General features: G+C 50.8%; 1 protein-coding gene and 1 long non-coding RNA gene across 12 annotated transcripts in view; one reads left to right on the top strand and one right to left on the bottom strand.

Moving 5' to 3' along the window:
* Nucleotides 1-7771, top strand: part of NUP214 (nucleoporin 214) — a 109275-nt gene extending 101504 nt beyond the window's left edge. For 10 of the 11 annotated variants that reach the window (XM_063635755.1, XM_055270640.2, XM_063635753.1 and 7 more), the window contains 4 exons: nt 1253-1424; nt 3742-3881; nt 5404-5428; nt 6571-7771. In XM_063635755.1, the coding sequence (XP_063491825.1) occupies nt 1253-1424; nt 3742-3881; nt 5404-5428; nt 6571-6604 (371 nt within the window). In that variant the 3' untranslated portion in view covers nt 6605-7771. Of the gene's footprint in view, nt 1-1252; nt 1425-3741; nt 3882-5403; nt 5433-6570 lie in introns of those variants that run through there. The other variant, XM_063635761.1, reaches the window with a different exon arrangement.
* The window catches only part of LOC129478770 (uncharacterized), a 36581-nt gene that overhangs the window by 10170 nt on the left and 11789 nt on the right, over nt 1-14622 (bottom strand). Inside the window, exon 6 of the long non-coding RNA XR_010119944.1 lies at nt 6486-9851. This is a non-coding gene — a long non-coding RNA (uncharacterized lncRNA). The remainder of the gene's footprint in view (nt 1-6485; nt 9852-14622) is intronic.

Genomic DNA, 14622 nt, shown 5'->3' with positions numbered 1-14622 from the left:
GCTTATGTTGTGATTACATAAACAATAAGAAGTCTAGATTTCATCCCTCTAACAACAGATTGACTTTCTGAAAGGGGAGAAAAGGCCTGTCGCAAGGCCAGCATTACTCCCGCTAGCACGCAGTTCATAGGCCAACACTCACTTAAGAAGTACTCCCTTTAGAGGGTGCTCCCAGTTAGAGCACATTTCTTATGCCATTCTATTCTGTTCATTCAAGAAGACACTCACTGTCTATTCTAATACTTTAGAATGATTTCAGCAGTATCTTGGAAGTTTGGGAACCCGCATCAGGAATAGCTCAGCAGAGGATGTTTTGTCTTCCTGCCTGACAGGCATCACCAGCAATCAGAGTAGGGTGCCCTGTGCGTGACCTGACCCTTGTCTGTGTGGCCACCTGTGTGGTGCTGCCCTCTGGCAGCCTGAGCCCACTGGGCAGCAGTGTTGGCAACTTGCAGAAGGCATCTGAACTCTAGGGCTGTCCTCACTGTTGACTTATTAGATTTATACAGCAGCCTGCCTCCAAAGAAGAAATCTGGTGTGTTTTTTCATTGAGAAGTAATTCCAGACTGCAGGAAAAAAGCATTTAAAAAATAAAAAAAAAAAAAAACTTTCTCCACTGAGCGAGAGAAAGGGAGACTCTGATGAGAGACGTAGGAGCCATCAGGCTGTAAATAAATAAAAAGCACCTGGCTGGGCGCCAGTGTACATGTCTCTGTCTCTGCTATGACCCAATTCAGGGATTCTCCCTGAGAGGGGGTTTTGAGCCTCTGATTTTATAATTTGGGTTTCTGTGAAGCCAGATGTCTTGCCTGTGTACTGATAAGTAATACAGACTGTCATCTTTTGTCAGCTGGGTAGGGATTGGAGTTTTTGAGAATGGTTTTTCACTCCAAACAGCTCAGAGGACCTGGGAGGGGTGGAAGGTGCGCCGAGTGGTCTCTCAGAGGTCTACTCACACGGCTTCACACTGACTTCACAGGGTCTGCAGGAGCTCTCCTGAGTGGACCCCAGAGCCCTCTGCTAGAAATGGAGGGGGGTGGTTTGGTTTGAGGGCTTTTGTTTTGTTGTTTTCATTACTATTTTCTTGATAGAAGGGCAGGGGGTTGTTGCCCTTTACTCTAGTTCTTGCATTTGAATTGCTAACATCCTCTTTTCCCTTTTTTCTTCCTATTTGGTTTCTCATTGCTCAATGTCTTTTCCTGTCTCCTCCTTTCTTTCTCCCTATTTGTTTGTTTGCCTCTGTTTTGCTCAGGTGGCTTCGGTGCTGCTCCAGTGTTTGGCAGCCCTCCTACTTTTGGGGGATCCCCTGGGTTTGGAGGGGTGCCAGCATTCGGTTCAGCCCCAGCCTTTACAAGCCCTCTGGGCTCGACGGGAGGCAAAGTGTTCGGAGAGGGCACTGCGGCTGCCAGCGCAGGAGGATTCGGGTAAGCCCCCTGGGGAGGGCCTTGAGAACCCACATGCCAGCCAAAAAGCACTAGGGGTCTGTACTCTTGCTCTGAAAAGAAATTTGACCATGAGCTGAAGGCCCCTCCCTTGAAATTGGTGAACAACTCCCTCAAAGATTCCTGTTCCTCTCCAGGGTAAGACTCATTTCTTTCAAGCCAGGCTTTGTTGAATTCATGGTGGACCTCAGCTGTGTTGCTGTTCCCTGGTATGAGAAATGCTGGTCATCAGAGCCCCTGTTCTCCTGCTGGGGCTAAAGGCAGGCACCAGCCCTGCCTTAGCTACTGCTTTGTAGCCAAGAGGTACCCTGGTGTGGAGCTTCTGTTAGGAAGTCCTCAATGAATGGTTTTCACCAGATTCTTTCCTGTTGGGATTATTCTGTGTTAGACCCGTTATCCTTGAACAAACAAACAACTCCCTGTGTCCCCTGCTCCCCTGCAGCCCCCCAGAGTGAGTATTCAGTTGCACAGGTCCCCCTATGGGAAGATCCTGGATGATCAGGGATTTCAAAGCTGCTCTCATTGCCTCGTGTGCGTCTGCACTGGAAAAGGCCCATTTTAGGGAGTTGCTTTTAAGGGCAGAATTTCAGTGTGGTTGCCAAAACCCCAAGGGAAAAAAAAACTTCACCACACCACAACATCCCCATTTAAAAAATGTACACGGGATGATTACCAAGTCTCTCGTTCAAAGGAGGTGTCGATGCCTGAAAGGAGTTCTAAAATGCCTCTCGCCACGGTACTGGGCTCAGCATGTGCTGAAGACTTGGGGGAGGGGAGATGATTTTGTCTAGGGGAATTGTCCAGATACTTGGGATCTGAGTCTTGGCAAGATGACAGCATCTTTATCTTGAAAATAAACTATAGTATGTTCTTACTCACACCCGTCCCCTCTGTGCAGGATGCTGGAGCACAGCAGCAAGAGTGAGAGGGTTGGCGTGCTGCTTCTCCTGTTTCACGGGAGACTAATGCCTTAGGTTTGCCCTCAGGAAACCCCAAGAATTAAAGTTAAGGAAAGCTTTGAAAGGACAGTTAGAGACCCACTTAGGCTGGTATTCTCAGAGGTCTTCATGGATGCTGTTCTCTGCAGTGATGACCTAGCACACAGTACCACAGAGTTGGTGGAAGGTTTGGCTTGACTGGGTATCTTGAGAATTGATTTATTTATTTGAAACCAGCTGTTTTCTTTACTAGTAGAAAAGTATCATATTCTGCCTTGGGGCAGCTCTCACACAAATCCCGATTGGCCGGTTAGTCCTAAAAAGGGTTAATGCCAGGTCAGTTATTAAATCTCCATAAGAGTCCATTACCTTCTTCCAGGTCCCTGGCCATGAGCCTGTCTCCGACCCTGAAGGGCAGGCCTCTGAGAACGGCAGGCTGTTGCTGATGAGGCCCAAGGCAGGAGGAGGAAGGGAGCAAGCCACTCCTGGGAGAAAGTCCAATGAGAGCAGATCCCTTGGCCACCTTTGTATGGAAAGAGCCTTGACCTCACCATTAAAAGTGAATAGAATGGTGGGAAGGAGGAGTTTTAGATACTTTTTCTTGCTTTGGGGTTGACTCTTGCCCCAGGTGCTGCCCCTTCTCCCAGAAACCACTGATCCATTTCCCTCACCTAGTCACCTCCAGACCCCAGAAGCTCTCCCCAACCCAGCTGAATTCCTCTGCAAACAATTCAAGGGGCTCTGATAGGTCACACAGTGCCACCTTGTGTGCTGGACCATATCTGGAGGGAGAACTGAGTGAGGGGGCATAGGGGATTGTCTCCAGGTGGGGCGAGCAGGGGAAAGAAAATGGTAGCCACTTTTACATTGGTTTGGGTAGTAATTATTGATTCAGGAAGCAAATACAAAATCCTGAATGAAATGACTTGGAAAAAGTAAATAGAATCAAGATCCCCAGAGGAGCTGAAGATAAATAAATGGGAGCAGGGTGTGGGAATGGTCGGTAAGTGAGAAATGCTGAAATGATAGAATAAAGCTTCAGGATTGTTGGAGGTAGAGCAGGAACTGTGTACTGCATAGTTCCCAAATGCCCTTGTGTTCCGATGGGGGATGGAAACTAAAACACTGGCCAGGTTGGATTTCATACTGTAGTCCTGCCATTTTTTTTTCCCAGAGCAGAGATAAAAGTTGGCCCTGGGCGATAGCTCATTCTCTCTGAAAGGCTGCTAGTTAGGCCCAGCCTGTCACCCTGGATCATGAGTGTCGTGTGTATTGAGACTTACGGCAGGGGGCTGAGGCTTGCAGATGGCCAAGTGGTGGGAGGCCCCACTGACCTCGGTCTGTTTCTCACTGGAGCGCAGGTTTGGGAGCAGCAGCAACACCACATCCTTCGGCACGCTGGCGAGTCAGAATGCCCCCACTTTTGGATCACTGTCCCAACAGACTTCTGGTTTTGGGACCCAGAGTAGCGGATTCTCTGGTTTTGGATCAGGCACAGGAGGTAAGCTGCTACAAGTTCTCCCCTCACAAGCACAATGGGTCCCTCTTGCCTTCTCCCCCAAAGAAGTGAGTATGTTTTACCTGACCAGTCTGTTTAGTATTTTAAAAGCTGACTAGGCACGTGGCTCACGCCTGTAATCCCAGCACTTTGGGAGACCAAGGCGGGAGGATCACTTGAGCCCAGGAGTTTGAGACTAGCCTGGGCAACATGGCAAGACTCCATTCTCTACAAAAAATTTTTAAGATTCGCCAGACGTGGTGGCACATGCCTGTGGTCCCAGCTACTCAGGAGGCTGAAGCAGGAGGATCACTTGAGTCCAAGAGGTCGAGGCTGCAGTGAGCTGTGATTGCACCACTGCACTCCAGCCTGGGTGACAGAATGAGACCCTGTCTCAAAATAAATAAATACATAACATACTGAAAGTGGTTGAAAAATACTTTTTTTTTTTTTTTTGAGACGGAGTCTCGCTCTGTCGCCCAGGATGGAGTGCAGCGGCACGATCTCGGCTCACTATAAACTCCGCCTCCTGGGTTCATGCCATTCTGCTGCCTCAGCCTTCCGAGTAGCTGGGACTACAGGCGCCCGCCACCACGCCCGGCTAATTTTTTGTATTTTTAGTAGAGATGGGGTTTCACCGTGTTAGCCAGGATGGTCTCCATCTCCTGACCTCATGATCCACCCAACTTGGCCTCCCAAAGTGCTGGGATTACAGGCGTGAGCCACCATGCCTGGCATATATATATATATTTTAGGTTTTAGTTAGACTTCGGACATTGTGTCATTTCTTACCAAAGAAATTACTGTCTTGATTTCCTCTCAGGATTTGAGAAGCCTAAAATAATAATGGTCTTACTAAGCCGTGGTTTAAAAATCTAAGTCAGCAGACTCAAAGAAAGGCATAGAAACTTCACAAAGCATCTTGCATTTGTTTAACACTGCTTCTTCAGGTGGCAGAATGTGTCTTCCATTTTGTTCTTGCAATAAACTGACAAGGCACAGAATTTAGGTATCATTACAATTCTACCAGTGAAGAAACAGAAACTCCAAGGTTCCTTGGAGTGTTAGCAGCTAGCAGCAGACCCAGGCCTAGAATCCAGCCATCTTGCTTCTCTGGCCCTCAAAAAGAAGAGGAAGCAAATAAATAGATGGAAAAACAACAGCAGCAAAAAAAAAAAAAAAAAAGTTTTCCTAATGAATGGATCTGTGTGGTCCAGTGCAGCTGAGAGGCCAAGCCAGAGACCCTCTGTCTATAGCTGGGGCCAGGAAGGAAGAACCCTAAAATACTAAGATAACTCATAAAAAGTAAAGGATTTCTTCTGCCTTCTGGGGGATCTGAGTAGCTCCAGAGGACAAACTCAGAATAAAGGGGCTTCTGTGTGTACCTTTCCCGCCTTCCTGTAGGTGGTGGAGGCATGGAGGGCTTCCCACGAGAAGCACAGAGGAGGGCAGGCACTTAGCATGGGGACCACCTTTGTCTTTCGAGTGGATGCGTGCTTTAATTCACTCTTCTTCTGCTTTTCAGGGTTCAGCTTTGGATCAAATAACTCGTAAGTATCCCCCTTTTTGAGTCTGACATTAATTTAAAAGCATTAAATAAGGTTGGAAGTGTGTGCATCTTGCTGGATTTGTGCATTTTCTTTTCGTTTTTTCCTGTTTTTAGAGTTTGTCCTGGAAGTGTGGGGGTTCAGCAGCAGGGTTTGGGTTTTGTGGACTTGCTCTTCTCTTGGACTTGCAATATGGCAGGAGGTGCCAGGCCTCGCCTTCTCAAGAGGCATGGTTCAAAGAGAAAAGAGCACGCCTGCCAGTGAGCCGGGCCTGAAGGCAGTGCTGAGGAGATGCTGCTCCTGACTTCCCTGGAGCTTTCTCAGAAGCTTCATGCTAACCCCTGGGCTCTGGGCCATCACCAGGTCTCATGTGTTGATCCACCCTCTGTGCTTCTGTGTAAAATTTCATGACGGTAAAATTCAGTCTTAGCCAGGTGGGTGGTTCACGCCTATAATCCCAGCACTTTGGGAGGCTGAGGTGGGAGGATTGCTTGAGCCCAGGAGTCAAGACCAGACTGGGCAACATAGTGAGACCCCATCTCTACTAAAAATTAAAAAAATTAGCTGTGCATGCCGGCTTATGCCTGTGGTCCCAGCTACTCCAGAAGCTGAGGCTAGAGCATCACTTGAGCCTGGGAGGTCGAGGCTGCAGTGAGCCAAGAAGGTACCACTACACTCTAGCCTGGGTGACAGCCAGACCCTCTATCAATCAAAAGAAAAAAAAAAAATACTGGCCATGCACGGTGGCTCACACCTGTAATCCCAGCACTTTGGCAGGCCAAGGTAGCCAGATCACTTGAGGTCAGGAGTTTGAGACCAGCCTGGCCAACATGGTGAAACCCCATCTCTACTAAAAATATGTATATACAGATACACACAAAAAAATTAGCCAGGCATGGTGGTGCATGCCTGTAATCCTAGCTACTTGGGAGGCTGAGGCAGAAGCAGCGCTTGAGCCCGAGAGACGGAGGTTGCAGTGAGCTGAGATCACTCCACTGCACTCCAGCCTGGGCAATAGAGTGAGATTCTGTATCAAAAACATAATAATCTGAGTCCTGACCTTTGCACACAGGCAGAGCAGCAGAGCCTGTGACTGCTTTGTGACAGAGCAGCTGACTCCACCACTCTCCTGTGCTTCCTTGCAGGTCTGTCCAGGGTTTTGGTGGCTGGCGAAGCTGAGGTGGTGTCAGCAGGCCTTTCGGTCCCTGGGACCAACCGCACCCTCAGCTTCTTCACCGAGAAATGTTGGAGCAGGCTGTTGAGACCGACGTTGCCATCAAAACACATACACCCAGAAAGAAGGAACAGAAACCAGAACTCACGAGATGCATGATTACTTGTTTTATATTTCATGTTGGGTTTTCCCTGCCACTATTAAACTGTCTGTTTCCGTATAGAACGTATGTGGGTTTTTTCAGATCACAGCCAAGGAGATTGCCCCGTTTCTGTGGCTCTGAGAAGCCAGCAGAGCCTCCATCCGCCAGAACACTGTGTCTTCAAGGATGGCATCAGAAGTCACCAGCGTCAGTGTTGATAAACAGCATCGAATGTGCCGTGGTCTCACTTGGACCTAGCGCCCTCCACGTAGGGAAGATGTTGAATGCTGGTGGGTCATCTTTTTGAGGCCGAAACTCGGTTATCTCCTCTCCATGTTCTTTTTGCCATTGTGTATCAGGACCATCCAAGGACGCACTCTGCGATTGAGTGGAGGCAGAGGAAGCCACTCATGTCAGCAGCAGTTGAGTTTCAGAAGCAGCCATAGTGCTTTTCAGCACAGTACAATAGTAGCCAGCGTGAGGCAGGACAGTGCTGCCCCTTAGCCGGCCTTGTCCGCTCATCTCCATGTGGCTCTTGGGTGCTGCTTGTCCTACTCCAGAGAGGAGGGGGCCAGTTACTTGAGAAGACAGCCTTTATATTGTGTATGTGGCAGTGACATTGGTAGCCACACCTACCCAGTGTCTACTAACCACAGTGCAGATAGCCCTTGGGTAGACCCAGGAAGTGTGAAGACATTGCTTTTGCCAGACAACACTAGCAGAACGATGCTGGATTTGACAACAGTGTTTGCTAGCACGGCCCAGAGCTCATCACTGCGGTTTTACTAGAGTGCTTCTTTATCTTTAATGCAGTATCTTTGAGGCGTGTAACATCCTAGATAGTTGCCATCAAACAAGGACCGTCTCGCATTGAAAACAGATGTAAGAATTTCTCTTTCAGGCCCAGAATCTGACGGTGCTTTGGCTTGGGTCATGAGCAGGGGGGAAGTTGGGATTTTTTTTAGAGTTTTACATATTGGCAGGTTGTATTATTTTTTAATGTTTTAATAAAAGTTTGACATGACATTCATCATGTTGCAGACAGTGTGACCTCTTTGGTTCTGATGGCTTATGTGGGGACAGTAGACCATGGTGAGGTCTCCACTGTGTCACCACCTGGTCTGAAGGTCCCCATCTCGCCTGTGCCCCAGGGTCACCTGCAGAGTTGTCAAGTACACATTCCCAGCCTCCATCCTGGGGACTCTGGCTCCGGAGGATTCAGATAGAGGCTGGACGCCCACCTGGCTTTGTGCTTGGTGATTTCTTAAGCTCATGAGAAGAGGAATCTCATTGTATAGCACTGTTGCGTTTCAGAAATCCGTCCCTCAACCAGATGCCAGCAGAGCCAAGAGCTGGAATTAGATCCGTGGTGTCTCTGGATGACTGTCACCCTGCGCTCTGTGCAGTTAGGAAAGGGAGGGGCTGTCTGTACGGTCCGTTATCTAGGAGCTCTGCCTCTCACAAAGGGCTGGGGTCTCCAAAAATTTAATGTGTGCTCTTTTTGGTCCTTGAGAATTGAAGAGCCTGTCACCTTCTCCACCCTGTGTTCACAGGTGAAGTGGGAGGACAGTCCCCATGACATTCACAACCAGTCACAGGGCACGTTTCTCCCACGTGGGCTCGTGCTAGTCTAGAGACAAAGGAACTCAAGCTCTGACAGGAGACGCTTGTGGCGGAGGGCTTAGCTGTAAAGGGAGAGATGTACCTGAAGCGCTGCAGGCTCCATTCTGCCCTTGACTGTCATCCTGCCAACTGGCACCCAGGCCAAGCCAGTCTTCTACCCCTCTGCTTCCCCCTGGACACTCCTTTTTATAAATAGAAATCATTCGGCCTAAACCCTTGACCTCAAATTCTCTGCGTTGATCCTCCATTGAGGTGGCATGTGACATCTCTCCATAAGGCACTATCAGCTGTACTCAGGGAGATAACACCCCCACTCCCTGTCAGGCAGCAGCCCCGGAGGAATGTACTACTGGCATGTGAGCCCCTCCAAGTTCCTTTTTTGGGGTCGATTACAATGGTAGATGGAAGGGGTCAGCTCAGCCTGCATCCCCTGACACCAGAGCTGTCAGGATATCCGGCTGGAATGCACAGTCGCTCCCACCTGCCCAGGGAGGAGATGGCGGGGCTTGAGCCACCTCCAAATCAGGGCAGGCAAAGAGCCTGGATGACAAGAAGGGGCCCCAGGGATGCCCACGCAGCCCTTCTGGGGCATGTGCTACAGCGGCAGGCACAGGCAGTTTCATTTGTTTCTGCTCCGCATAACTCAGGAAACGGGGGGGTGCAGACTAAGCCAGGCCGTGTTTTGCTTGGCTTTTCCGGACACACATATCACACTGGTAATTGGTGCTTCAGATGGCAACACAGGGATAGAGGCCAAATTGAGCTCCTCAGGGACAGGTAGAACCCCAGTTACACAATGACACCCACAATCCCGGCCTCTTGTTTGGGCAAAAGTGTGAGTCCTGTGGCACAGTGACATGGCTGAGCCAGTGGTCCCCTCCACATGGCCCTGCCCACCTGTGAGTGTCCTGGTGCCTGCTTTTAGCTTTGCGTTCTCTGTGGCAGCCTCCAGAGAGGCTTCTAGGTCAGGTCTGTGGCATTACAGAGAGGGAATGGACTGTGCAGGCTGCCCTCACTCACCCTCACCAGCTCTGTAACCAGAACGAGGCACTTGGCCTGTGTCTTGAGAGTTTGTCCCCTCAGTTGTAAAGTAGAACTCGAATACCTGTCTGGCAGGCTGGTGGTTTGGACTAAATGAGGTGCACCTGGCACAAACCTGCTTCACAGTCTTGGCGATGCTGTTACCCTCACCCGCAGGCTCCGGCCTGACATCCGGGTTAAATGGTCCCAAGTTGGTTCCCACTTTGACTTCATCTGGTTTGTGGGGTGGGGACATCTGCCTGGCCTTCAGGACCCTGCTGCTGGGGAGTGATGCAGCTCTAGTGCGGTGCTCAGGCTTTCATTGGAGATTTTTCCTCAGGGCTAGGCTAGGCCCTTGAATCTGTTTTTCCTAAAGCGGGTGATTCTTGTACAGATGGTCCATGAACCCCATGGGCCTTCTGCTTTAATCTAAGGACAGTAGCCATAAATACCCATCCAGGGGGCATCTGAAAAACAGAACCCAGCTCCCATGAACATGTTATTTTGCAGTTAATCCAGGCTAAGGGATTTTATCTGAAATTGTTGATAAGAAACACAAGTGTAAATTTAAGCTGCTCTCTGGCACCTGCTCAAAAAAGAAAAACTCTGAAAGTACAAGTGGGCCAAGTCACCTCCTTGCCACTCAAACACTTTGAACCCTCCTCTGTGAGTCCCCCTAAAAGAGGAAAGACTTTCCTTGCCCTCATCCCGCCTGGCAGCAGCTCACCCCACTTGGCTTCTGGACTGCCACTTAGTTGTTTATTCTATTTTTTTTTTTTTTTTTTTTTTTTTTTTTAAGACAGAGTCTTGCTCTGTCACCAGGCTGGAGTGCAGTGGTGCAATCTCGGCTCGCTGCAACCTCCGCCTCCCAGGTTCAAACGATTCTCCTGCCTCAGCCTCCCGAGTAGCTGGGACTACAGGCGTGCACCACCACGCCTGGCTAATTTTTGCATTTTTAGTAGAGATGGGGTTTTACCACGTTAGCCAGGATGGTCCTGAACTCCTGGGCTCAAGCCATCTGCCCTCCTTGGCTCCCAAAGTGCTGGGATTACAGGCATGAGCCAGCGCACCTGGCCCCATTTGTAATTTCTCTTAGAAGACCTGTCCAGTCTCAGCATTTGATTTTTAGCCAACAAAACTAGCCCAGTTTCATGCCAGAGATGGGGCTTCTTGCCTGAACTTCCTCTGAGGAAGTCCGTGGAGCACCCTGGCTGGAAGGCAGGGACAGTGGATCTCCCAGCCTGGGCTGCCAGCCGGTCGGATTCCTGCGTGTGCACCCCCATTGCTCTGTCTCAACATCACTCTCTACTTTCCTCCTGGGGAAAGGAGGAGGAGCAATTGGATGGAGGGTGTACCAACCCCCAAACTTCTGCCGTTTTCAAAGTGTCTCCTATGGGAAGTTAGTATTCTATTAAAAAAAAAAAAAAAGGTGGGGGCTCTATGGCCAAATAAGTTTAGGAAGAGTGGATGGAACAAAATTTAACATCTTTTTAGTATAAAAAAGACCTTTTTGAGCCTTTAATATGCAAATATGTTTTGTAAATCAACAAGAGGAAACAGTCCGCCATTTCCCCAAATACGTTTGCTCGGAACCTTTCTCCTTGGAGTCGGGGTCACTGGCACTCAGGCTGGGAACCGCCGCCTCGTTGATGTTGCTCTACGGAAGCACAGCTCACTTCCTGCTGGTTGTGTTTCTAACACACATTCCTTTTTAAAAATTGCTTTGTAGGCCGGGCGCGGTGGCTCATGCCTGTAATCCCAGCACTTTGGGAGGCCGAGGCAGGCAGATCACGAGGTCAGGAGATGGAGACCATCCTGGCTAACACAGTGAAACCCAGTCTCTACTAAAAATACAAAAAATTAGCCAGGCGTGGTGGTGGGCGCCTGTAGTCCCAGCTACTCGGAGAGGCTGAGGCAGGAGAATGGCGTGAACCCGGGAGGCGGAGCTTGCAGTGAGCCGAGATAGCACCACTGCACTCCAGCCTGGGCGACAGAGCAAGACTCCGTCTCAAAAAAAAAAAAAAAAATTGCTTTGTAATAGTAACAATTCACTGGATGTTTACAGCATGCCAGGCACTGACTATGCTAAGCACTTCACTGACATTTTCACATTTCACCCTGTGAGCCACGTACTATAACCCACAGCTTTCAGATGAGATAATGAGGCTGAGCCAGGAAGCGGTTTGCCCAAAGTCTCACAAGAGAATGAGGGGCAGAGCAGGCACTGGGGCCCAGGCAGTGTCTCCCTCCCGCTCCTGCCAGGCCCTGGCTGGCTACCATTGGATCTTCTGATTCTTCTCCAAGATACCTGTTCATTTCCAAAGAAATCCTGCCTGCTGGTGCCAGCAACACTGCTGAACCCCTTACCGACCAGCAGACCACCCTGTGAAAACAAGCCGGCCTTGACATCAGTCACAGCAAATAACCCTGACACCACACAGTTACCTGTCCCCTCTGCTGCCTCTCGGCTGTTTGTATCTGTGACCACGATCTGTCTACAACGGCAGCCAGCGGGGGCTGGGCAGAGGCGGGGCCTGTCTAGCTTCTGTTGCAATGAACCGCACATGGACAGGGGTTTGCGGGTCCTGACGACGCCAGGGTGGGAGCAGCTGGCTCCACACCCTTCAGCTGTGTCATCTGCCCTTCCTCTGCCGTCTCCTCTGGGGTCTGGCTTTGAGGCTTGCCAGAGTCCCACCAGAGGTCAGGCCACAGGCTCACTGAGGTGGCAGTTGCTGCATTGTTATAAATAGAAGCCCATCCATACCGCAGCCCCAGCCGGCCGGAGATTCTCTGCATTGTTTTGGGCCTAGATTGCCAGCTGCAGAGGCCACAGGCAGGGGTGGGGGGAGAGAGTGGGCTGTGGATGGAAGGCGGGAGCCCCAGCATATGAGACAAGAGCCAAGCCCGGCCCTGGCTGGAGGCGACCTCACCTTGCTAGCATCTGGCCCATGAGGGTACAGAAGCAGCTTTGCTTTGTGGCCCATCGGATGTTGGCTTTCTCGACCTCACCTAGTGCCTTTCCATCTGGAAGGCTAGAAGGGGACTTGGCTGCCATGCAGCCCTCACAGTGCCCGCAGGCCCTCCTGTCTGGCCCTCCTCCCCTCTCCTGCCCCCTTCCGCATCTAACTCTCCCTGCGGTTCTCCAGGCCCCTCTGCACTTTCTCTGCTTCTCAAATGGCCCATTCTCCTTCTCGCCACAGGACCGCTCCATCCTCTGTCCCTTCCTGCTCATCCTGCAGGTCTCCATTTAAGCGCCACCTCCCTCCCACAGAGCCTTCCTGGTGGGCTGACTCGCTCACAGGCACTGGCTCCCTTTGTGTGCTCCTGCCCTGCTGCACTGCTATTTTGAGGCCTCCATCGCAATTGAAATTGCTCGTGTAGTCGGCGGTTTCATTCATTTATCTAATTCGTCCAGCAATGGGCAGCTCTGTGAGGGCAGTGCCAGGACAGAGCAAGAGTCAGGAACTGTTGATAAATGACTCCCAGCACGACTTCCTAGAAAGACGCCAAGACTTGTTCAAAAGCCAGACCCCCGCCCGAGATGACAAGGGGTAGCGGGTATTCAGACAGTTCAAGGGCACAGGGCCAGCTAATGGCACCAGAGGCACGCAGCAAGGCCAGGGCTCCCCCACCCTGCCCAGGGGTCCTCTGGGTCTCATCCCAGGAACGCACTAGGGCAGGGCAGCCAGGTGAGTGGTGAAGAGTGCAGACTGGGTGTAGGAGGCGCTGGGGAGGAGGCCTTCCTCTGAGACTCACCAGCTGGAGCAAGTCATCCCATCTGCCCCCCGTGAAAATGGGGCAGGTGCCATGTGCCTCACAGGGCAAGGCTTGCACAGGGCTCAGGGCAGCGCCTGGCACAGTCACTGGGGTGCTCACGGTGGCTTCCCTGCCTTCTCAGGGAGAGACCCAGGCCCCAGCAGACAGACCCCCGTGCCCCACAAAGTCTTCCCTAATCCCACAGCTGACTGGCAGCATTCACTTCAGGAATGGGGCTCGGGGACCCGTAAAGGTCCAGCCTGGGTGACAGAGTGAGACTCTCCCAAAAAAAAAAAAAAAAAAAAAATCAAGACAGTAGACATCAGACAAGGAAGGACAGTAATCCCCAAGATTCAAGAAACTAATGAATGAGCCATATGATTGCCCCAGTTACCGCCTGGAGAAAGTGTCCAGATCACAATGCATGGAAGGAGAGCCCAAGAGGAGCCCGGCAGTCTCCCGGAGTTTACAAAGCAGAGGACTGGGGAGGAGAGGGCCTCACACAGAGAGAACTCTGGACCCTTGCGGAGGGTCCTCTCGAGTATTCAACTGAGTACTGGTCAGCTTGGTACATGTGAGGAAATCCCAAATCTAGAGAAGGAAAACAGCGGGAAAGGATTAGAGGCAAACTCTTCAGAACTCTAGGACGAAGAATAGTGCCTCTTCCTGCCGGCCAAAGTGGAAAGCCTCATAAATCACTTCACATTGGATACAGTGCTCAGAAACGTTTTGTCTCGGTGCTGGGAGAATATGAGTCCTGCCCAGAATGCCACTTGGATCTCACCTAACAACGCTTAAAAGCAAGACCCAAACAAAAATCATTTCCAAGTGAGAGCCCAGAACAAAGCCCAAGAAGCGCATAGTAATACAAAAGCACCCGGTAACGGGCGGCTGTCAAAGGTAGCAGAGGGCCGGGCTCTGGTGCGCAGTGGCTGAGGCCATCTCCTGGGCTGCCTGTGGCCATCACAGCCAAACAGGTACTGCTGGACCAAGAGGTGGTGGTCCTGGGTGGCAAGGGCATCAACGTTTCTGGCAATTTCTACAGAAACAAGTGAAAGTGCCTGCCCTTCCCCTGCAAGTGGATGAACGCCAACCTATCCTGCAGCCCCTACCACTTCCAGGCCCCCAGCCACATCTTTAGGCAGACCATGTGAGGCCTGCCGGGCACGGTGGCTCACGCCTGTAATCCCAGAACTTTTGGAAGCTGAGGCAGGTGAATCACCTGAGGTCAGGTGTTCAAGACCAGCCTTGGCCAAGATGGTGAAACCTCATCTCTACTAAAAATACAAAAATTAGCTGGGCGTGGTAGTGGGCGCCTATAATCCCAGCTACTTAGGAGGCTGAGGCTGTAAAATCGCTTAAACCCGGGAGGAGGAGGTTGCAGTGGGCCGAGATTGCACCACTGCACTCCAGCTTGAGCAACAGAGCAAGATGCCGTCTCGGAAAAAAAAAAAAAAAAAAAAGACTGGCCAGGCACAGTGG

The sequence above is a fragment of the Symphalangus syndactylus genome, chromosome 3, assembly GCF_028878055.3.
Source record: "Symphalangus syndactylus isolate Jambi chromosome 3, NHGRI_mSymSyn1-v2.1_pri, whole genome shotgun sequence".
In the NCBI taxonomy this organism is placed as follows: domain Eukaryota; kingdom Metazoa; phylum Chordata; class Mammalia; order Primates; family Hylobatidae; genus Symphalangus; species Symphalangus syndactylus.
This window is presented reverse-complemented; position numbering and strand designations above follow the sequence as displayed.